Genomic DNA, 24,150 nt, shown 5'->3' on the forward strand with positions numbered 1-24,150 from the left:
TCCCTTCCCATCTCTTCCTCCACCCTCCCCTCCCTTCCCATCTCTTCCTCCACCCTCCCTTCCCATCTCTTCCTCCACCCTCCCTTCCCATCTCTTCCTCCACCCTCCCTTCCCATCTCTTCCTCCACCCTCCCTTCCCATCTCTTCCTCCACCCTCCCTTCCCATCTCTTCCTCCACCCTCCCTTCCCATCTCTTCCTCCACCCTCCCCTCCCTTCCCATCTCTTCCTCCACCCTCCCTTCCCATCTCTTCCTCCACCCTCCCTTCCCATCTCTTCCTCCACCCTCCCTTCCCATCTCTTCCTCCACCCTCCCTTCCCATATCTTCCTCCACCCTTCCCTTCCCATCTCTTCCTCCACCCTCCCCTTCCCATCTCTTCCTCCACCCTCCCTTCCCATCTCTTCCTCCACCCTCCCCTTCCAATCTCTTCCTCCACCCTCCCTTCCCATCTCTTCCTCCACCCTCCCTTCCCATCTCTTCCTCCACCCTCCCCTTCCCATCTCTTCCTCCACCCTCCCCTTCCCATCTCTTCCTCCACCCTCCCTTCCCTTCCCATCTCTTCCTCCACCCTTCCCTTCCCATCTCTTCCTCCACCCTCCCTTCCCTTCCCATCTCTTCCTCCACCCTTCCCTTCCCATCTCTTCCTCCACCCTCCCTTCCCTTCCCATCTCTTCCTCCACCCTCCCCTTCCCATCTCTTCCTCCACCCTCCCTTCCCTTCCCATCTCTTCCTCCACCCTCCCCTTCCCATCTCTTCCTCCACCCTCCCTTCCCATCTCTTCCTCCACCCTCCCCTCCCTTCCCATCTCTTCCTCCACCCTCCCCTTCCCATCTCTTCCTCCACCCTCCCCTTCCCATCTCTTCCTCCACCCTCCCTCCACTTCCCATCTCTTCCTCCACCCTCCCTTCCCTTCCCATCTCTTCCTCCACCCTCCCTTCCCTTCCCATCTCTTTCTCCACCCTCCCTTCCCATCTCTTCCTCCACCCTCCCTTCCCATCTCTTCCTCCACCCTTCCCTTCCCATCTCTTCCTCCACCCTCCCTTCCCTTCCCATCTCTTCCTCCACCCTCCCCTTCCCATCTCTTCCTCCACCCTCCCTTCCCTTCCCATCTCTTCCTCCACCCTCCCCTTCCCATCTCTTCCTCCACCCTCCCTTCCCATCTCTTCCTCCACCCTCCCCTCCCTTCCCATCTCTTCCTCCACCCTCCCCTTCCCATCTCTTCCTCCACCCTCCCCTTCCCATCTCTTCCTCCACCCTCCCTCCACTTCCCATCTCTTCCTCCACCCTCCCTTCCCTTCCCATCTCTTCCTCCACCCTCCCTTCCCTTCCCATCTCTTTCTCCACCCTCCCTTCCCATCTCTTCCTCCACCCTCCCTTCCCATCTCTTCCTCCACCCTCCCCTTCCCATCTCTTCCTCCACCCTCCCTTCCCATCTCTTCCTCCACCCTCCCTTCCCATCTCTTCCTCCACCCTCCCTTCCCATCTCTTCCTCCACCCTCCCTTCCCATCTCTTCCTCCACCCTCCCTCCCCTTCCCATCTCTTCCTCCACCCTCCCTTCCCATCTCTTCCTCCACCCTCCCTTCCCATCTCTTCCTCCACCCTCCCTTCCCATCTTTTCCTCCACCCTCCCTTCCCATCTCTTCCTCCACCCTCCCTTCCCATCTCTTCCTCCACCCTCCCTTCCCATCTCTTCCTCCACCCTCCCCTTCCCATCTCTTCCTCCACCCTTCCCTTCCCATCTCTTCCTCCACCCTCCCTTCCCATCTCTTCCTCCACCCTCCCTTCCCATCTCTTCCTCCACCCTCCCTTCCCATCTCTTCCTCCACCCTCCCTTCCCATCTCTTCCTCCACCCTCCCTTCCCATCTCTTCCTCCACCCTCCCTTCCCATCTCTTCCTCCACCCTTCCCTTCCCATCTCTTCCTCCACCCTCCCACCTCTTCCTCCACCCTTCCCTTCCCATCTCTTCCTCCACCCTCCCCCTCCCACCTCTTCCTCCACCCTCCCTTCCCATCTCTTCCTCCACCCTCCCCTTCCCATCTCTTCCTCCACCCTCCCCTTCCCATCTCTTCCTCCACCCTTCCTTCCCATCTCTTCCTCCACCCTTCCCTTCCCATCTCTTCCTCCACCCTCCCTTCCCTTCCCATCTCTTCCTCCACCCTCCCCTTCCCATCTCTTCCTCCACCCTTCCCTTCCCATCTCTTCCTCCACCCCCCTCCCCTTCCCATCTCTTCCTCCACCCTTCCCTTCCCATCTCTTCCTCCACCCTCCCTTCCCATCTCTTCCTCCACCCTCCCTTCCCATCTCTTCCTCCACCCTCCCTTCCCATCTCTTCCTCCACCCTTCCCTTCCCATCTCTTCCTCCACCCTCCCTTCCCATCTCTTCCTCCACCCTTCCCTTCCCATCTCTTCCTCCACCCTCCCCTTCCCATCTCTTCCTCCACCCTCCCCTTCCCATCTCTTCCTCCACCCTCCCTTCCCATCTCTTCCTCCACCCTTCCCTTCCCATCTCTTCCTCCACCCTCCCCTTCCCATCTCTTCCTCCACCCTTCCCTTCCCATCTCTTCCTCCACCCTCCCCTTCCCATCTCTTCCTCCACCCTCCCTTCCCATCTCTTCCTCCACCCTCCCCTTCCCATCTCTTCCTCCACCCTCCCTTCCCATCTCTTCCTCCACCCTTTGTCCAACTTCATTGTGTATTACAGTTCAATGTGTATTACAAAAACATTCATTATTTCTTTCAGCATATTTTTTTGTTCTCAGCATGTTGCAAATCTAAAAATGTAAGACTCATCTATTTTTCACTCTAATCTATGACTCATCTGACAGACCCTCTCTGTGTTCCCTGACCCCTGACCCTCTTCAGGCTATGACTTCCCAGCGGTGCTGCGATGGTTTGCGGAGCGCGTTGACCGCATCATCCTCCTGTTCGACGCCCACAAGTTGGAGATCAGTGACGAGTTCTCCGAAGCCATCGGAGCGCTGCGGGGTAACGAGGAGAAACTGCGTGTCGTCCTGAACAAGGCTGACATGGTGGGAACACAACAGCTGATGAGAATCTACGGAGCTCTAATGTGGTCTCTGGGCAAGGTGAGAGGAGACTGACCTTTATTTATCCCCAAGGGAAATGACTTTCCTACCGTCATAGTAAAAACAATACAGACCTATACACAGTGGTGACCCGTCATTCAGGGCAGGTCAACCGTAGCTTTGATTGGACTGATCATGTCAACATCTTACTTTCAAAAATCTTAGCTAGCGGTCATCATCATGAATCAAGTCGACAATCTACTGGCAAAATCTTTTCAATCCTTGTCATACGAAGAGAAATTATGAAGAGATATTATAGATAAAACGTACCGGTGCTCATTGGCCATTGGACAAACATTACAAAACAAGTTGGAAATTGCAAATTCAACAATAAGTGGTTTGGAAGGAATCAGTGGCTAACTGCAAGCGTTGCAAAGAAATCACTAACCTGTTATTCTGTGGAGAGGGTGTGTGGTCCAAGTCTGGGTTTAAGGGTCTCTTTTCCAAGCTTAAAAGGATAAATATTCAACACCATGGGCCAAAACAGGTTGAATACATTGGCCATCCGGTCAATCCAGCATGACTTCTGCCAAGTTCAAAACAACTGGAAACTCGGAACTGGGAAATCTCAGACTTCAGTGAGTTCAAGAAAAACATGAGCTCCTACTGGGAAAATACGTTTTGAACAGTCATCCAACTCGGTATTCCAAGTCGTGAACTCTGGCCTCTTTCTCGAGCTCTGACCTGAAGATCACTGACGTTATGATTCAACCTTGTTTTCTTCAGTTTCCAGTTGTCTTGAAAGCACCATAAATCCAGAGAATGTCAGACTTTGATGACAAAATTTGCCCACAAACGACCGCCACACCACCTTCTTGTTCAAGTGAGCACAGCACAACAAGGGGAGTCCAAAAATGTATTTTATGCTGCTGCATAAATGATGTAACATGCCAGGGAGATATGAAGGGTGGATACCTAGTCAGTTGTACAACTGAATGCATTCAACTGACATGTGTCATTCCGCATTTAACCCAACAATCAGTACTGTAGCTAAGAAAGTAATACTAAGTGTATGTTGTGTAGTAAGCTGTTAGTACAGGCATGGTCCTCGGAGGCCTGATTGGTGTCACACTTTTCCCCCATCCCGAGCAAACACAGCTGATTTAAAGATCATGATTAGTTGATTATTGGAGTCAGGCGTGTTAGAGGCTGGGGCAAAAGTGTGACACCAATCAGGCCCCCGAGGACTGGAGTTGCCCAGGGCTGTGTTAGTAGCTCATGTGCCTCACCCTAATAATTTAGTTCCTTTCCCCCTCAGAACTGAGCCTACTGTTCTGACTTGGTGGTGCACATGTAGCCTGTTTTAGAACATTTTATCATCGAATATTGTAAGAGCTTTCATTGTCTGCTTATATGCCCCCTTTATTTATCATACGGTTCTGACTTGGTGTACAGAGAGAATACTCTAAGAACGGCCTATGTTCTGAATTCTGTCGCAGTGCATTTAAAAAGTGCTGAACAAATAGTTATATTGACTACGTCTGTCTCAGCTCGCTCATTAATGTCTTAATCGAAATGACGGATTGCCTCTTGTCCACTTGTCGTCCCTTTATGCCATAGTTTGTACATCTCAACTGTCTGTAGAAACCACATTTGTTTAAGCAAGTCAGCCATATCAGCTATGTTTATTAAAAGGCAGTAAATGAGGCTGAATGAACTGTTTCCCTGCCAGACTAGGCTCCAGGTGTAGCAGTGGTAAGGAGTCACTCCATGGTGCTGAAAAGAAAGCTCTGCTGTTGGGACAGCATTATGTAGGCTTTGTGATCACTGTTTGTCACCGCTATAGTGCAATGAATGTATTGTGTAGTGTCTTTGCTGGCATCTAAAACATATTTTGGGAGTTTGCCCCACCAAGATTTAAATGGTAAAATTGCCGCTGCCAATACATAGTCAAAACAACCACTAGACAATACATAGTCAAAACAACCACTAAACAATACATAGTCAAAACAACCACTAAACAATACATAGTCAAAACAACCACTAAACAATACATAGTCAAAACAACCACTAAACAATACATAGTCAAAACAACCACTAAACAATACATAGTCAAAACAACCACTAAACAATACATAGTCAAAACAATCACTAGACAATACATAGTCAAAACAATACATAGTCAAAACAACCACTAGACAATACATAGCCAAAACAACCACAATACATATTCACCCAGTTCCTTCAGAAAGTGTTCAAACCCCTTGACGTTTTCCACATTTTGTTACAGCCTGAGTTTGTTGTGTCACTGGCCTAAACACAATACCCCATAATGTCAAAGTGGAATCATGTTCTTAGATATTTTTACAAATTAATAAACAATGAAAAGCAGAAAAGTCTTGAGTCAATTAGTATTCAAACCCCTTTGTTATGGCAACCCTATATATACGTTCAGGAGTAAAAATTTGCTTTAACAAGTCACATAATGAGTTGCATGGACTCTGTGATAAATAGTAGTGTTTAACATGATGTCTGAATGACTACCTCGTCTCTGTACTCCAACACATACCATTATCTGTCAGGTCCCTCAGTCTAGCAGTGGATTTCAAACACACATTCAACCACAAAGACCAGGGAGGTTGTCCATGCCTCACAGAGAAGGGCACCTACAAAATAGCAGATATTGAATATCCCTGTGAGCATGGTGAAGTTATTAATTACACTTTGGATAAGGGGGGTTATACTAAGCTAACATTTGGAATTATTGCTATTTGATTTTGAATTGAAGGACCCCTTTTGGTATAAAAAATATATATACTTTTTTTTTGGGGTGGGGGGGGGGGGTGTGAAACATTGCATTTGGCCTTACTGCTATTAGCCAATAGAAACACATTTCATTTGGCCTTACTGCTATTAGCCAATAGAAACACATTTCATTTGGCCTTACTGCTATTAGCCAATAGAAACACATTTCATTTGGCCTTACTGCTATTAGCCAATAGAAACACATTTCATTTGGCCTTACTGCTATTAGCCAATAGAAACACATTTCATTTGGCCTTACTGCTATTAGCCAATAGAAACACATTTCATTTGGCCTTACTGCTATTAGCCCACAGAAACACATTGCATTTGGCCTTACTGCTATTAGCCCATAAAAACACATTGCATTTGGCCTTACTGCTATTAGCCAATAGAAACACATTTCATTTGGCCTTACTGCTATTAGCCAATAGAAACACATTTCATTTGGCCTTACTGCTATTAGCCAATAGAAACACATTGCATTTGGCCTTACTGCTATTAGCCAATAGAAACACATTGCATTTGGCCTTACTGCTATTAGCCAATAGAAACACATTTCATTTGGCCTTACTGCTATTAGCCAATAGAAACACATTTCATTTGGCCTTACTGCTATTAGCCAATAGAAACACATTGCATTTGGCCTTACTGCTATTAGCCAATAGAAACATGGAAAAACAAATAGAATAGATCAAAAGGAAGTGTGTTTTAAAGTTGTTTGTCCTTCAGTATATATATATATACTATAGTAGTATAGTATAGTATATTTCTGAGAGATATTAGAAAGATCAGGAAAATGTTGTATATGTTTTGGACTGATATTTAACCATCTTCTTTGGCAGTAAACTATCTCCATATATACTTACATTTTTTTTTTGTTTTACTGGTACCGGGCTATCTTCAGTCTAGTCCTAGAGCAAAACCATCGACACCTACGTGTTCCCCTCTATAGGAAGGTGACCATCTGTGAAAAGTCTCACCTTTCTACAGACTAGTCCCGTGACACTTGTTGGGGTCGTAGAGCAAAGCGAAGAACACCATCGTGGCCGTGAGAGTCTCATCTTTCTACAGACGAGTCCCGTGACACTTGTTGGGGTCGTAGAGCAAAACGAAGAACATCCTCGTGGCCGTGAGAGTCTCATCTTTCTACAGACGAGTCCCGTGACACTTGTTGGGGTCGTAGAGCAAAGCGAAGAACATCCTCGTGGCCGTGAGAGTCTCATCTTTCTACAGACTAGTCCCGTGACACTTGTTGGGGTCGTAGAGCAAAGCGAAGAACATCCTCGTGGCCGTGAGAGTCTCATCTTTCTACAGACTAGTCCCGTGACACTTGTTGGGGTCGTAGAGCAAAGCGAAGAACATCCTCGTGGCCGTGAGAGTCTCACCTTTCTACAGACTAGTCCCGTGACACTTGTTGGGGTCGTAGAGCAAAGCGAAGAACATCCTCGTGGCCGTGAGAGTCTCACCTTTCTACAGACGAGTCCCGTGACACTTGTTGGGGTCGTAGAGCAAAACGAAGAACATCCTCGTGGCCGTGAGAGTCTCATCTTTCTACAGACTAGTCCCGTGACACTTGTTGGGGTCGTAGAGCAAAACGAAGAACATCCTCGTGGCCGTGAGAGTCTCATCTTTCTACAGACTAGTCCCGTGACACTTGTTGGGGTCGTAGAGCAAAGCGAAGAACATTCTCGTGGTCGTGAGAGTCTCATCTTTCTATAGACTAGTCCCGTGACACTTGTTGGGGTCGTAGAGCAAAGCGAAGAACATCCTCGTGGCCGTGAGAGTCTCATCTTTCTACAGACTAGTCCCGTGACACTTGTTGGGGTCGTAGAGCAAAACGAAGAACATCCTCGTGGCCGTGAGAGTCTCATCTTTCTACAGACGAGTCCCGTGACACTTGTTGGGGTCGTAGAGCAAAGCGAAGAACATCCTCGTGGCCGTGAGAGTCTCATCTTTCTACAGACTAGTCCCGTGACACTTGTTGGGGTCGTAGAGCAAAACGAAGAACATCCTCGTGGCCGTGAGAGTCTCATCTTTCTACAGACGAGTCCCGTGACACTTGTTGGGGTCGTAGAGCAAAGCGAAGAACATCCTCGTGGCCGTGAGAGTCTCATCTTTCTATAGAGTGGTCGGTGTTTTGGGACGTATCATGGTCTGACAAACATCGTTGTAGTTCGGCCACCTTCCACCGCAGGTGCGGTAGGCCGCCATTTGCGGACGTTTTAACTTTGTCCATATCGGGTATTGCGTGTAGATGGGTGACTAAACATATATTTAATACATTTTGAAATGAATTTGTAACACAACAGAAAGTGGAATAAGTCAAGTGTTATGAATACTTTCTGGACGCAGCGGGGTCAAGTTAACTACAGAACTAACATGCAAAAGGGCACCTAAAGGGTTGTGTTGAGTGGGTATAACACCTAAAGGGTTGTGTTGAGTGGGTAGTGGGTATAACACCTAAAGGGTAGTGTTGAGTGGGTAGTGGGTATAACACCTAAAGGGTTGTGTTGAGTGGGTAGTGGGTATAACACCTAAAGGGTAGTGTTGAGTGGGTAGTGGGTATAACACCTAAAGGGTTGTGTTGAGTGGGTAGTGGGTATAACACCTAAAGGGTTGTGTTGAGTGGGTAGTGGGTATAACACCTAAAGGGTAGTGTTGAGTGGGTATAACACCTAAAGGGTTGTGTTGAGTGGGTAGTGGGTATAACACCTAAAGGGTAGTGTTGAGTGGGTATAACACCTAAAGGGTTGTGTTGAGTGGGTAGTGGGTATAACACCTAAAGGGTTGTGTTGAGTGGGTATAACACCTAAAGGGTTGTGTTGAGTGGGTATAACACCTAAAGGGTTGTGTTGAGTGGGTAGTGGGTATAACACCTAAAGGGTAGTGTTGAGTGGGTAGTGGGTATAACACCTAAAGGGTAGTGTTGAGTGGGTAGAACACCTAAAGGGTTGTGTTGAGTGGGTATAACACCTAAAGGGTTGTGTTGAGTGGGTAGTGGGTATAACACCTAAAGGGTAGTGTTGAGTGGGTAGTGGGTATAACACCTAAAGGGTTGTGTTGAGTGGGTAGTGGGTATAACACCTAAAGGGTTGTGTTGAGTGGGTATAACACCTAAAGGGTAGTGTTGAGTGGGTAGTGGGTATAACACCTAAAGGGTTGTGTTGAGTGGGTAGTGGGTATAACACCTAAAGGGTAGTGTTGAGTGGGTATAACACCTAAAGGGTTGTGTTGAGTGGGTAGTGGGTATAACACCTAAAGGGTTGTGTTGAGTGGGTAGTGGGTATAACACCTAAAGGGTTGTGTTGAGTGGGTAGTGGGTATAACACCTAAAGGGTAGTGTTGAGTGGGTAGTGGGTATAACACCTAAAGGGTTGTGTTGAGTGGGTATAACACCTAAAGGGTTGTGTTGAGTGGGTAGTGGGTATAACACCTAAAGGGTTGTGTTGAGTGGGTAGTGGGTATAACACCTAAAGGGTTGTGTTGAGTGGGTAGTGGGTATAACACCTAAAGGGTTGTGTTGAGTGGGTAGTGGGTATAACACCTAAAGGGTAGTGTTGAGTGGGTATAACACCTAAAGGGTTGTGTTGAGTGGGTAGTGGGTATAACACCTAAAGGGTTGTGTTGAGTGGGTATAACACCTAAAGGGTTGTGTTGAGTGGGTAGTGGGTATAACACCTAAAGGGTAGTGTTGAGTGGGTAGTGGGTATAACACCTAAAGGGTAGTGTTGAGTGGGTAGTGGGTATAACACCTAAAGGGTTGTGTTGAGTGGGTATAACACCTAAAGGGTTGTGTTGAGTGGGTATAACACCTAAAGGGTTGTGTTGAGTGGGAAGTGGGTATAACACCTAAAGGGTTGTGTTGAGTGGGTATAACACCTAAAGGGTAGTGTTCAGTGGGTAGTGGGTATAACACCTAAAGGGTTGTGTTGAGTGGGTAGTGGGTATAACACCTAAAGGGTTGTGTTGAGTGGGTAGTGGGTATAACACCTAAAGGGTTGTGTTGAGTGGGTATAACACCTAAAGGGTAGTGTTGAGTGGGTAGTGGGTATAACACCTAAAGGGTTGTGTTGAGTGGGTATAACACCTAAAGGGTTGTGTTGAGTGGGTAGTGGGTATAACACCTAAAGGGTTGTGTTGAGTGGGTAGTGGGTATAACACCTAAAGGGTAGTGTTGAGTGGGTAGTGGGTATAACACCTAAAGGGTAGTGTTGAGTGGGTATAACACCTAAAGGGTTGTGTTGAGTGGGTAGTGGGTATAACACCTAAAGGGTAGTGTTGAGTGGGTATAACACCTAAAGGGTAGTGTTGAGTGGGTAGTGGGTATAACACCTAAAGGGTTGTGTTGAGTGGGTATAACACCTAAAGGGTTGTGTTGAGTGGGTAGTGGGTATAACACCTAAAGGGTTGTGTTGAGTGGGTAGTGGGTATAACACCTAAAGGGTTGTGTTGAGTGGGTATAACACCTAAAGGGTTGTGTTGAGTGGGTAGTGGGTATAACACCTAAAGGGTTGTGTTGAGTGGGTAGTGGGTATAACACCTAAAGGGTTGTGTTGAGTGGGTATAACACCTAAAGGGTTGTGTTGAGTGGGTAGTGGGTATAACACCTAAAGGGTTGTGTTGAGTGGGTAGTGGGTATAACACCTAAAGGGTTGTGTTGAGTGGGTAGTGGGTATAACATCTAAAGGGTTGTGTTGAGTGGGTATAACACCTAAAGGGTAGTGTTGAGTGGGTAGTGGGTATAACACCTAAAGGGTTGTGTTGAGTGGGTAGTGGGTATAACACCTAAAGGGTAGTGTTGAGTGGGTAGTGGGTATAACACCTAAAGGGTTGTGTTGAGTGGGTAGTGGGTATAAAACCTAAAGGGTAGTGTTGAGTGGGTATAACACCTAAAGGGTTGTGTTGAGTGGGTAGTGGGTATAACACCTAAAGGGTTGTGTTGAGTGGGTAGTGGGTATAACACCTAAAGGGTTGTGTTGAGTGGGTAGTGGGTATAACACCTAAAGGGTAGTGTTGAGTGGGTAGTGGGTATAACACCTAAAGGGTTGTGTTGAGTGGGTAGTGGGTATAACACCTAAAGGGTTGTGTTGAGTGGGTAGTGGGTAAAACACCTAAAGGGTTGTGTTGAGTGGGTAGTGGGTATAACACCTAAAGGGTAGTGTTGAGTGGGTAGTGGGTATAACACCTAAAGGGTTGTGTTGAGTGGGTAGTGGGTATAACACCTAAAGGGTTGTGTTGAGTGGGTAGTGGGTATAACACCTAAAGGGTTGTGTTGAGTGGGTAGTGGGTATAACACCTAAAGGGTTGTGTTGAGTGGGTAGTGGGTATAACACCTAAAGGGTAGTGTTGAGTGGGTATAACACCTAAAGGGTAGTGTTGAGTGGGTAGTGGGTATAACACCTAAAGGGTTGTGTTGAGTGGGTATAACACCTAAAGGGTTGTGTTGAGTGGGTAGTGGGTATAACACCTAAAGGGTAGTGTTGAGTGGGTATAACACCTAAAGGGTAGTGTTGAGTGGGTAGTGGGTATAGCACCTAAAGGGTAGTGTTGAGTGGGTAGTGGGTATAACACCTAAAGGGTTGTGTTGAGTGGGTATAACACCTAAAGGGTTGTGTTGAGTGGGTAGTGGGTATAACACCTAAAGGGTTGTGTTGAGTGGGTATAACACCTAAAGGGTTGTGTTGAGTGGGTAGTGGGTATAACACCTAAAGGGTAGTGTTGAGTGGGTATAACACCTAAAGGGTTGTGTTGAGTGGGTAGTGGGTATAACACCTAAAGGGTAGTGTTGAGTGGGTAGTGGGTATAACACCTAAAGGGTTGTGTTGAGTGGGTATAACACCTAAAGGGTTGTGTTGAGTGGGTAGTGGGTATAACACCTAAAGGGTAGTGTTGAGTGGGTATAACACCTAAAGGGTTGTGTTGAGTGGGTAGTGGGTATAACACCTAAAGGGTTGTGTTGAGTGGGTAGTGGGTATAACACCTAAAGGGTAGTGTTGAGTGGGTAGTGGGTATAACACCTAAAGGGTAGTGTTGAGTGGGTAGTGGGTATAACACCTAAAGGGTTGTGTTGAGTGGGTAGTGGGTATAACACCTAAAGGGTTGTGTTGAGTGGGTATAACACCTAAAGGGTTGTGTTGAGTGGGTAGTGGGTATAACACCTAAAGGGTAGTGTTGAGTGGGTATAACACCTAAAGGGTTGTGTTGAGTGGGTAGTGGGTATAACACCTAAAGGGTTGTGTTGAGTGGGTAGTGGGTATAACACCTAAAGGGTTGTGTTGAGTGGGTAGTGGGTATAACACCTAAAGGGTAGTGTTGAGTGGGTATAACACCTAAAGGGTTGTGTTGAGTGGGTATAACACCTAAAGGGTTGTGTTGAGTGGGTAGTGGGTATAACACCTAAAGGGTTGTGTTGAGTGGGTAGTGGGTATACCACCTAAAGGGTAGTGTTGAGTGGGTAGTGGGTATAACACCTAAAGGGTTGTGTTGAGTGGGTAGTGGGTATAACACCTAAAGGGTAGTGTTGAGTGGGTATAACACCTAAAGGGTTGTGTTGAGTGGGTATAACACCTAAAGGGTTGTGTTGAGTGGGTAGTGGGTATAACACCTAAAGGGTTGTGTTGAGTGGGTAGTGGGTATACCACCTAAAGGGTAGTGTTGAGTGGGTAGTGGGTATAACACCTAAAGGGTTGTGTTGAGTGGGTATAACACCTAAAGGGTAGTGTTGAGTGGGTATAACACCTAAAGGGTAGTGTTGAGTGGGTAGTGGGTATAACACCTAAAGGGTAGTGTTGAGTGGGTAGTGGGTATAACACCTAAAGGGTTGTGTTGAGTGGGTATAACACCTAAAGGGTTGTGTTGAGTGGGTAGTGGGTATAACACCTAAAGGGTTGTGTTGAGTGGGTAGTGGGTATAACATTTTGTGATAACTGTAAAAAGGGCTTTATGGATATATTGGATTGATTGACAGGTGTTCCACACCCCAGAGGTCGTGAGGGTGTATATCGGGTCGTTCTGGTCTGAACCGCTGCTGGTCCCTGATAACCGTCGTCTGTTTGAGCTGGAGGAGGAGGATCTGTTTAGTGACATCCAGAATCTTCCTCATAACGCAGCCCTCAGGAAACTCAACGACCTGGTGAAGAGGGCACGGCTGGTCAGGGTAGGTTCTCTCTCTCTGGATCTCCCTCCCGCTGTCTGTCTGTCTCTCATTCATCTACTAGATGCTGTGATATAATCTGCAACCACACCTTTCTGACTAGGTACTGAATAATAAGGTGTCTGACTCAGTTTGATATAAGACATTGAGGAGAAAGTGGCTTTGCTGAAGTTAATATCCTCCCCTCTTTCTCTCTCTCCCTCCCCCCTCTCTCCCCCCTCCAGGTGCATGCCCACATCATAAGTTACCTGAAGAAGGAGATGTCAACCTTCAGGAAAGACAACAGGAAGAGGAACCTGATCTACCAACTTCCTGTCATCTTCTCCAAGATCCAGCTGCAGCACCACATCTCTGCTGGGGACTTCCCTGACTGTGCCAAGATGCAGGTCTGCCTGGTTGTCTGTCTGCCTGTCTTTCTGTCTTTTTTTCATGAATTAGAAAACACTCAACATGATAAAAAACATTTGTTGATGATTTAAAACCCCAAAAATTATTTTCTATATAAACATTCAAAATATCATTTATATTTAGTCTGTTTGGGTTTCAGTGTCCAGCACTAATATGACCACTCTGTGGAAAGGTGAGACTTCTCAATGTCCATAGCAAAAGTCCAGCATCCCTCAGTAATCCATCTCTAAGTCATACAGTGCCTTGCAAAAGTATTCATCACCCATGGCAGTTTTCCTATTTTGTTGCATTTTAACCTTTAATTTAACCTGTTGAGGACAGAGGGCGCTGTTTTCACTTTGGGGGAAAATCGTGCCCAATTTAAACGGCCTCGTACTCAATTCTTGCTCGTACAATATGCATGTTATTATTACTATTGGATAGAAAACACTCTCTAGTTTCTAAAACCGTTTGAATTATATCTGTGAGTAAAACAGAACTCATTTTCCAGCAAACTTCCTGACAGGTATTGGAAAATCTGAAATCGATGCTCTGTTCTAGGGCCTGCCTATAAATGGGCTTCATATATATCAGTAAACATGCACTTCATACGTCTTCCACTAGATGTCGACAGGCAGTGAGAGAAGAAATGGAGTGTATAACTTGATCTGGGGTTGAATAAAAGCTCTCGGCATGACGTGTCACCAGTTTCCTGTTTTCTGGAGAGCGCGTGAAGGGACCTGGTTTTGCCTTCTGTAAAGCTGTCGTTATGGACGACTAATATCTCCGGCTTTGATTTTATTTGATACATGTGACAATATCATCGTAAAGTATGTTTTTTCAATATAGTTTTAGATGATTAGATTATTGAAATTTATTCGGGACGTTAGGCGTGTTGCGTTGTGCCTTTGTTCAGGAAGGAGAGCTTCGCGCTACTTTGCTAGCTTTCCGTGCTAATTGACTGGAGAAGAGGACATTCTAAATCCAAACAACGATTGTTCTGGACAAAGGACCCCTTGTACAACATTCTGATGGAAGATCGTCAAAAGTAGGACCCATTTAATGATACTATTTCATATATCTGTTGAACATGTGAAATAGTCGTTTGCGCCCAGATTTTGGGTACTCTCTCGCTATAACTAAGCTGGATGTCGTAATGAAGTTATTTTTAGAATTCTAACACGGCGATTGCATTAAGAACTACTGTATCTATCATTTCCTATACAACATGTATTTTCTAGTAACGTTTATGAATAGTTATTTGGTCAGAATAGTTTAGTGTCATAAAAATATCCGCACATTCTGGGAAAAAGATGCTACGTTAGCACAATGTATAACCACTGATTTCAGCTCTAAATATGCATATTTTCGAACAAAACATAAGTGTATGTATAACCTGATGTTATAGGACTGTCATCTGATGAAGGTTTATGAAGGTTAGTGAAAATTAATATCTTTTGCTGGTTTATTCGCTATCGCTAACGTGCCTATTGCTATCGCTAACGTGCCTTGATGAATGAATGGGGTAGTGTGGTAGGCTATTGTAGTAAGCTAATATAATGATATATTGTGTTTTCGATGTAAAACACTTAAAAAAATCGGAAATATTGGCTGGATTCACAAGATGTTTGTCTTTAATTTGCTGTACACCATCGATTTTTCAGAAATGTTTTATGATGAGTATTTAGGTATTTGACGTTGGTGTCTGTAATTACTCTGGCTGCTTCAGTGCTATTTCTGATGGTAGCTGCAAAACTGATTTATACCTCAAATATGCACATTTTTCGAACAAAACATAGATTTATTGTATAACATGTTATAAGACTGTCATCTGATGAAGTTGTTTCTTAGTTTGGTTAGTTTGGTTGGTTCTTGGTTAGTTAGGTTGGCTTTGTGCATTCTACCTGTGCTGTGAAAAATGTCTGTCCTTTTTTGTATTTGGTGGTGAGCTAACATGAATATATGTGGTGTTTTCGCCGTAAAACATTTTAAAAATCGGACATGTTGACTGGATTCACAAGATGTGTATCTTTCATTTGCTGTATTGGACTTGTTAACGTGTGAAAGTTAAATATTTCTAAAAAATATCTTTCGGATTTCGCGCTCTGCCTTTTCAGTGGAATGTGGGAGGGGTTCCGCTACCAGACAGGTTAATGTGTGATTTCATGAAAGATTTATTTTTATAGTAATATATTTGAATTTGGCGCGCTACATTTTTTTCTGGATTTTGGCCAAATGGGATGCTACCGTCCCACCTATCCCAGAGAAGTTAACTATTCATCTCAAGGTCAATACTTTGTAGAGACACCTTTTGCAGCAATTACAGCTGCAAGTCTCTTGGGGTATGTCTCTATAAGCTTGGCACATCTAGCCACTGGGATTTTTGCCCATTCTTCAAGGCAAAACTGCTCCAGCTCCTTCAAGTTGGATGGTTTCCACTGGTGTACAACAATCTTTAAGTCATACCACAGATTTTTAATTGGATTGAGGTCTGGGCATTGACTAGGCCATTCCAAGACATTTAAATGCTTCCCCTTAAACCACTCGCGTGTTGCTTTAGCAGTATGCTTAGGGTCATTGTCCTGCTGGAAGGTGAACCTCCGTCCCAGTCTCAAATCTCTGGAAGACTGAAACAGGTTTCCCTCAAGAGTTTCCCTGTATTTAGCGCCATCCATCATTCCTTCAATTTTGACCAGTTTTCCAGTCCTTGAGGATGAAAAACATCTCCAGAGCATGATGCTGCCGCCACCATGCTTTACTGTGGGGATGGTAATCTCGGGGTGATGAGAGGTGTTGGGTTTGCGCCAGACATAGAAATTTTCCTTGATGGCCAAAAAGCTCAATTTTAGTCTCATCTGACCAGAGTATGTTTAGGGAGTCTCCCACATGCCTTTTGGCAAACACCAAACATGTATGCTTATTTTTTTCTGGCCACTCTTCCGTAAAGCCCAGCTCTGTGGAGTGTACGGCTTAAAGTGGTCCTATCGACAGATACTCCAATCTCCACTGTGGAGCTTTGCAACCCCTTCAGGGTTATCTTTGGTCTCTTTGTTTCCTCTCTGATTAATGCCCTCCTTGCCTGGTCCGTGAGTTTTGATGGGCGGCCCTCTCGTCAGGTTTGTTGTGGTGCCATATTCTTTCAATTTTTTAATAATGGATTTAATGGTGCTCCGTGGGATGTTCAAAGTTTCTGATATTTTTTTTATAACCCACCTTGAACTGTACTTCTCCACAACTTTATCCCTGACCTGTTTGGAGAGCTCCTTGGTCTTCACTGTGCCGCTTGCTTGGTGGTGCCCCTTGCTTAGTGGTGGTGCCCCTTGCTTAGTGGTGTTGCAGACTCTGGGGTCTTTCAGAACAGATGCATATATACTGAGATCATGTGACAGATCATGTGACACTTAAATAAAGTCCACCTGTGGCAATCTAACTAATTATGTGACTTCTGAAGGTAATTGGTTGCACCAGATCTTATTTAGGGGCGTCATGGCAAAGGAGGTGAATACATATACATGCACCACTTTTCCGTTTTGAATTTGTTTGAATTTTTTAAAATAAGAAAACATTTTAATTTCACTTCATGTAATGGACATACACAAAATAGTCCAAATTGGTGAAGTCCAAATAAAAATCTGTTTTAAAGACACCAAATTAAAGCTACACATGTTGTGAATCCAGCCAACATGTCTGATTTCAAAAAGGATTTACAGGGAAAGCACACCAAACAATTATGTTAGCTCAGTACATAGCCACAGAAAAACACAGCCATTTACCCAGCAAAAGATAGTAGTATCAAAAAGCAGAAATAGAGATAAAATTTATCACCTTTGATGATCTTCATCTGATGACACTCATAGGACATCATGTTACACAATACATTTATGTTTTGTTCGATAATGTGCATATTTATATCCATAAATCTCGGTTTACATTGGTGCCATGTTCAGAAATACCTCTAAAATATCCAGAGTAATTGCAGAGAACCACGTTAAATAACAGAAATACTCATCATAAACTTTGATGAAAGATACATGTTTAACACAGAATTAAATATACACTTGTTCTTAATGCAACCGCTGTGTCAGATTTAAAAAAAACTTTACATAAAAAGCACACCATGCAATAATCTGAGACAGCGCTCAGATTTAACAACATTTCTCCGCCATGTTGGAGTCAACAGAAATACGAAATTACATCATAAATATTCCCTTACCTTTGATTATGTTCATCAGAATGCACTGCCAGGAATCCTAGTTCCACAATAAATCGCTGTTTTGTTCGATAATGTCCAATACTTATGTCCAATTAACTAATTTAGCTAGCATGGGTAGTACACGTGTCCAAACGCTCGCGCAGATGCAGGCAAACGTCGGACGAAAACTTCAAAAAGTTATATTACAAGTCGAATAAACTGGTCAAACTTAGTAGAGAATCAATCTTCAGGATGTTGTTATCATATATATCCAATAACGTTCCAACCGGAGCATTTCTTCATGTCTGTAGAAGTTATGGAACGCAAGGCGATATCATGAGGAAAGCGTGTGAGCAAGAACTGGCAATCTGCCAGACCAGTGACTGAAACACCTCCCATCCGGCCCCACATAACACTAGAGGCTTCATTCAGCATTCTACAGACTGTTGACATCTAGTGGAAGGCGTAGGAAGTGCAAACAGATCCATATATTACAGGGAATTAAATAGGCGATGACTTTAACATTGACCCTTCTCAGAATTCTCACTTCCTGTTAGGATTGTTTTTCAGGTTTTAGCCTGCCATATGAGTTCTGTTATACTCACAGACATCATTCAAACAGTTTTAGAAACTTCAGAGTGTTTTCTATCCAATAATAGTACTAATAATATGCATATATTAGCATCTGGGAAAGAGTAGGAGGCAGTTCACTATGGACACGCAATTCATCCAAAAGTGAAAATGCTTCCCCCTATATCAAAGAAGTTAAGCACGCTCAAGTTTTCTGGGTTTTTTTTGTAAAATTTCTTGTTTCTTTCACAAGAAAAAATATTTTGCTTCTTCAGTGGTAGGCATGTTGTGTAAATCAAATGATACAAAATCTATTTTAATTCCAGGTTGTAAGACAAAAAAAAATGAAAAATGCCAAGGGAGTGAATACTTTCGCAAGCAATTTTATTTCCCAGATGGACTGATTGGCTGACTAGTTTGCTCTGTTCTCTGTTCCCATCCAGGAGCAGCTGTTGACCCATGACTTCAGTAAGTTCAAGCCCCTGAAACCGTCCCTGATGGTTGCTCTGGACGAGCTGCTGGCATCCGACATCGCCAAGCTGATGCCCCTGCTGCGCCAGGAGGAGATCAACATGGGGGTGCAGCCAGTGGTGCAGGGGGGGGCCTTCCTGGGAACCCGCGCCGGGCCCTTCGTGAAGAACGACCCATTCGGAGACGTGGAGAAGGAGGGCGAGGATGGGGGCGAGATGGCCTGGGTGGTGACCAAGGACAAGCCCAAATATGACGAGATCTTCTACAACCTGGCGCCCAACGAGGGCAAGCTGAGTGGCACCAAGGCCAAGGACTGGATGGTGAGCACCCGGCTGCCTAACTCCGTACTGGGGAGGATCTGGAAGCTGTCGGATGTGGACCGGGATGGCATGCTGGATGACGAGGAGTTTGCCCTGGCCAGCCACCTGATCGAGGTGAAGTTAGAGGGGCATGGTCTGCCACCCGAGCTACCAGCACGTCTGGTGCCCCCCTCCAAGCGCAGGCAGAAAGGATCTGATATATAGAGAGACTACATTAACACACCCTTTGGAGCTGAGAGTATAACCCTCTGACAGCTGACACACACACTACTGCCCCCCCCCACGTTGTCACCTAGTCCCCCACGTTGTCACCTAGTCCCCCACGTTGTCACCTAGTCACCTAGTCCCCCACGTTGTCACCTAGCCCCCACGTTTTCACCTAGTCCCCCACGTTGTCACCTAGTCCCCCACGTTGTCACCTAGTCCCCCACGTTGTCACCTAGTCCCCCACGTTGTCACCTAGTCCCCCACGTTGTCATCTAGTCCCCCACGTTGTCACCTAGTCCCCCACGTTGTCACCTAGCCCCCATGTTTTCACCTAGTCACCCAGTCCCCCACGTTTTCACCTAGTCCCCCACGTTGTCACCTAGTCCCCCACGTTTTCACCTAGTCACCTAGTCCCCCACGTTTTCACCTAGTCACCTAGTCCCCCACGTTGTCACCTAGTCCCCCATGCTTTCACCTAGTCACCTAGTCCCCCACGTTGTCACCTAGTCCCCCACGTTGTCACCTAGTCCCCAATGTTGTCACTTAGTCCCCCACGTTGTCACCTAGTCCCCCACGTTGTCACCTAGTTACCTAGTCCCCCACGTTGTCACCTAGTCCCCCACGTTGTCACCTAGTCCCCCACGTTGTCACCTTGCCCCCTACGTTGTCACCTTGCCCCCTACGTTGTCACCTAGTCCCCCACGTTGTCCCCTAGTCCCCCACTTTGTCACCTAGTCCCCCACGTTGTCACCTTGTCCCCCACGTTTTCACCTTGTCCCCCACGTTTTCACCTTGTCCCCCACGTTTTCACCTAGTCACCTAGTCCCCCACGTTGTCACCTAGTCCCCCACGTTGTCACCTAGTCCCCACGTGGTCACCTAGTCCCCCACATTGTCACCTAGTCACCTAGTCCCCCACGTTGTCACCTAGTCCCCACGTTGTCACCTAGTCCCCCACGTTGTCTCCTAGTCCCCCACGTTGTCACCTAGTCCCCCACGTTGTCACCTTGTCCCCCACGTTGTCACCTTGTCCCCCACGTTGTCACCTTGTCCCCCACGTTGTCACCTAGTCCCCCACGTTGTCACCTAGTCCCCCACGTTGTCACCTTGTCCCCCACGTTTTCACCTAGTCCCCCACGTTGTCACCTAGTCCTCTACGTTGTCACCTAGTCCCCCACGTTGTCACCTAGTCACCTAGTCCCCACGTTGTCACCTAGTCCCCCACGTTGTCACCTAGTCACCTAGTCCCCCACGTTTTCACCTAGTCACCTAGTCCCCCACGTTGTCACCTAGTCCCCCACGTTGTCACCTAGTCCCCCACGTTGTCACCTAGTCCCCCACGTTGTCACCTAGTCCCCCACGTTGTCACCTAGTCCCCACGTTGTCACCTAGTCACCTAGTCCCCACGTTGTCACCTAGTCCCCTACATTGTCCCCTACGTTGTCCCAGTCCCCTACATTGTCCCAGTCCCCTACGTTGTCCCCTACATTGTCTCCTAGTCCCCTACGTCATACCCTAGTCCCCTACATTGTCCCCCACATCTCTACATTGTCCCCCTAGTCCCCTACGTTGTCCCCCAGATCTCTACATTGTCCCCCAGATCTCTTCATTGTCCCCTGCATTGTCCCCTAGTCCCCTACATTGTCTCATAGTCCTCTGTGATGTCCCCTACATTGTCCCCTACGTCATCCCCTAGTCCCCTACATTGTCCCCCAGATCTCTACATTGTCCCCTACATTGTCTCATAGTCCTCTGTGATGTCCCCTACATTGTACCCTAGTCCCCTATTTTATCCCCTACATTGTCTCCTAGTCATCTATGATGTCCCCTACATTGTTTCCTAGTCCCCTACATTGCCCTCTGATGTCCCCTACATAGTCTCATAGTCCCCTACATTGTCCCCTAGTCCCCTACATTGTCCCCTTGTACCCTACATTGTCTCCTTGTCTCATTATCTTTCCTTACTTCATGTCTGTAAGCCCCTGGCTGCATCTCAATAGTCTTCGGTAGCTTTCTCTTCTCTTCTCCTGTAAAGTCACATTTTCTTATGTTTATGTTTTATTCCTAAAGGATATCAGAGGTCCGATGCCCTTTCATGTTTTGTATTAATGGACAAAAGGAGAGTAGAGAGGGGTAAGTAGACAGAGTCGTGGAGATGGGACTCGAACCCCCGTGTCCAATGTGTCTCCACTCTAATTCCTTTCCCATAGTGTAGATGAAGGAAAGGAGGAGGAGGAGACTTTATATTATTGAGATGCGCCACAACTTTTTCCAATTGGATCTAAATGTGTTTTGCTGAGTGATGTCAAATAAAAGCTAGTGGCCTGCTCTACTCTACTCCACTCTACACTGCTCTGCTCTACTCTACTAATTACACACTGATCTGATTATACACGGCTCTGACAGATGCCTTACTATATTTGACTTGCTTTTACATGGAGCTATTTAGCAGGGATTTTAACAAGACAGACATACATAGACACATGTTGAATATGTTCAAGTACACTAATCTACGTTCATGTATTTGATAGACAGCTGTTGCCATTAGATACAGTATAAAGCTTGTTTAGTCATCTCTTTGTCTGTCTGCAGGGGACTGGTCCAACCAATAACATTGCAGGACTTATATAGTTAGTATAGTTTTCCTCACACACTATGTCACTGTCTTCTTCTATTCAGCTTTTGGGGAATTGTTTAGTGAGTATTGCTGTTGATGTTCTATGTACTAGACAAATAACTGCATTTGTTTCAAATTAATGTCATATGCTGTGAGAACAATGTTATGTATGTAATGATAACGTGTTATTATCATTACCTAATAAACTGTATGGACAGCTACATGTTGTTATCATTACCTAATAAACTGTATGGAACAGCTAACCCAGCAGCTACATGTTGTTATCATTACCTAATAAACTGTATGGAACAGCTAACCCAACAGCTACATGTTGTTATCATTACCTAATAAACTGTATGGACAGCTACATGTTGTTATCATTACCTAATAAACTGTATGAACAGCTACATGTTGTTATCATTACCTAATAAACTGTATGGAACAGCTAACCCAACATGTTATTATCATTACCTAATAAACTGTATGGAACAGCTAACCCAACATGTTATTATCATTACCTAATAAACTGTATGAACAGCTACATGTTGTTATCATTACCTAATAAACTGTATGGAACAGCTAACCCAACATGTTGTTATCATTACCTAATAAACTGTATGGAACAGCTAACCCAACATGTTATTATCATTACCTAATAAACTGTATGGACAGCTACATGTTGTTATCATTACCTAATAAACTGTATGAACAGCTAACCCAACATGTTGTTATCATTACCTAATAAACTGTATGGAACAGCTACATGTTGTTATCATTACCTAATAAACTGTATGGAACAGCTAACCCAACAGCTACATGTTGTTATCATTACCTAATAAACTGTATGGAACAGCTAACCCAACAGCTACATGTTGTTATCATTACCTAATAAACTGTATGGAACAGCTACATGTTGTTATCATTACCTAATAAACTGTATGGAACAGCTACATGTTGTTATCATTACCTAATAAACTGTATGGAACAGCTACATGTTGTTATCATTACCTAATAAACTGTATGGAACAGCTAACCCAACAGCTACATGTTGTTATCATTACCTAATAAACTGTATGGACAGCTACATGTTGTTATCATTACCTAATAAACTGTATGGAACAGCTACATGTTGTTATCATTACCTAATAAACTGTATGGACAGCTACATGTTGTTATCATTACCTAATAAACTGTATGGACAGCTAACCCAACATGTTGTTATCATTACCTAATAAACTGTATGGAACAGCTAACCCAACAGCTACATGTTGTTATCATTACCTAATAAACTGTATGGGCAGCTACATGTTGTTATCATTACCTAATAAACTGTATGGACAGCTACATGTTATTATCATTACCTAATAAACTGTATGGAACAGCTACATGTTGTTATCATTACCTAATAAACTGTATGGAACAGCTAACCCAACAGCTACATGTTGTTATCATTACCTAATAAACTGTATGGAACAGCTAACCCAACAGCTACATGTTGTTATCATTACCTAATAAACTGTATGGAACAGCTAACCCAACAGCTACATGTTGTTATCATTACCTAATAAACTGTATGGACAGCTACATGTTGTTATCATTACCTAATAAACTGTATGGAACAGCTAACCCAACATGTTGTTATCATTACCTAATAAACTGTATGGAACAGCTAACCCAACATGTTATTATCATTACCTAATAAACTGTATGGACAGCTACATGTTGTTATCATTACCTAATAAACTGTATGGAACAGCTAACCCAGCAGCTACATGTTGTTATCATTACCTAATAAACTGTATGGAACAGCTAACCCAACAGCTACATGTTGTTATCATTACCTAATAAACTGTATGGAACAGCTAACCCAACATGTTGTTATCATTACCTAATAAACTGTATGGACAGCTACATGTTGTTATCATTACCTAATAAACTGTATGGAACAGCTAACCCAACAGCTACATGTTGTTATCATTACCTAATAAACTGTATGGACAGCTACATGTTGTTATCATTACCTAATAAACTGTATGAACAGCTACGTGTTGTTATCATTACCTAATAAACTGTATGGAACAGCTAACCCAACAGCTACATGTTGTTATCATTACCTAATAAACTGTATGGAACAGCTAACCCAACAGCTACATGTTGTTATCATTACCTAATAAACTGTATGGAACAGCTAACCCAACAGCTACATGTTGTTATCATTACCTAATAAACTGTATGGACAGCTACATGTTGTTATCATTACCTAATAAACTGTATGGACAGCTACATGTTGTTATCATTACCTAATAAACTGTATGGACAGCTACATGTTGTTATCATTACCTAATAAACTGTATGGAACAGCTAACCCAGCAGCTACATGTTATTATCATTACCTAATAAA

The 24,150-nt window shown here is 44.7% G+C and overlaps 1 protein-coding gene across 1 annotated transcript in view; it reads left to right on the forward strand.

Annotated features, from left to right (window-relative positions):
- Positions 1 to 22,124, forward strand: part of LOC129842101 (EH domain-containing protein 2-like) — a 94,323-nt gene extending 72,199 nt beyond the window's left edge. The window contains exons 5-8 of the mRNA XM_055910495.1: positions 2,865 to 3,088; positions 12,801 to 12,989; positions 13,211 to 13,372; positions 18,579 to 22,124. Of these exons, the coding sequence (XP_055766470.1) occupies positions 2,865 to 3,088; positions 12,801 to 12,989; positions 13,211 to 13,372; positions 18,579 to 19,130 (1,127 nt within the window). The 3' untranslated portion in view covers positions 19,131 to 22,124. The remainder of the gene's footprint in view (positions 1 to 2,864; positions 3,089 to 12,800; positions 12,990 to 13,210; positions 13,373 to 18,578) is intronic.
- The last annotated feature ends 2,026 nt before the right edge of the window (positions 22,125 to 24,150 follow it).

Source organism: Salvelinus fontinalis, unplaced genomic scaffold (assembly GCF_029448725.1).
Source record: "Salvelinus fontinalis isolate EN_2023a unplaced genomic scaffold, ASM2944872v1 scaffold_0012, whole genome shotgun sequence".
Classification (NCBI taxonomy): Eukaryota; Metazoa; Chordata; class Actinopteri; order Salmoniformes; family Salmonidae; genus Salvelinus; species Salvelinus fontinalis.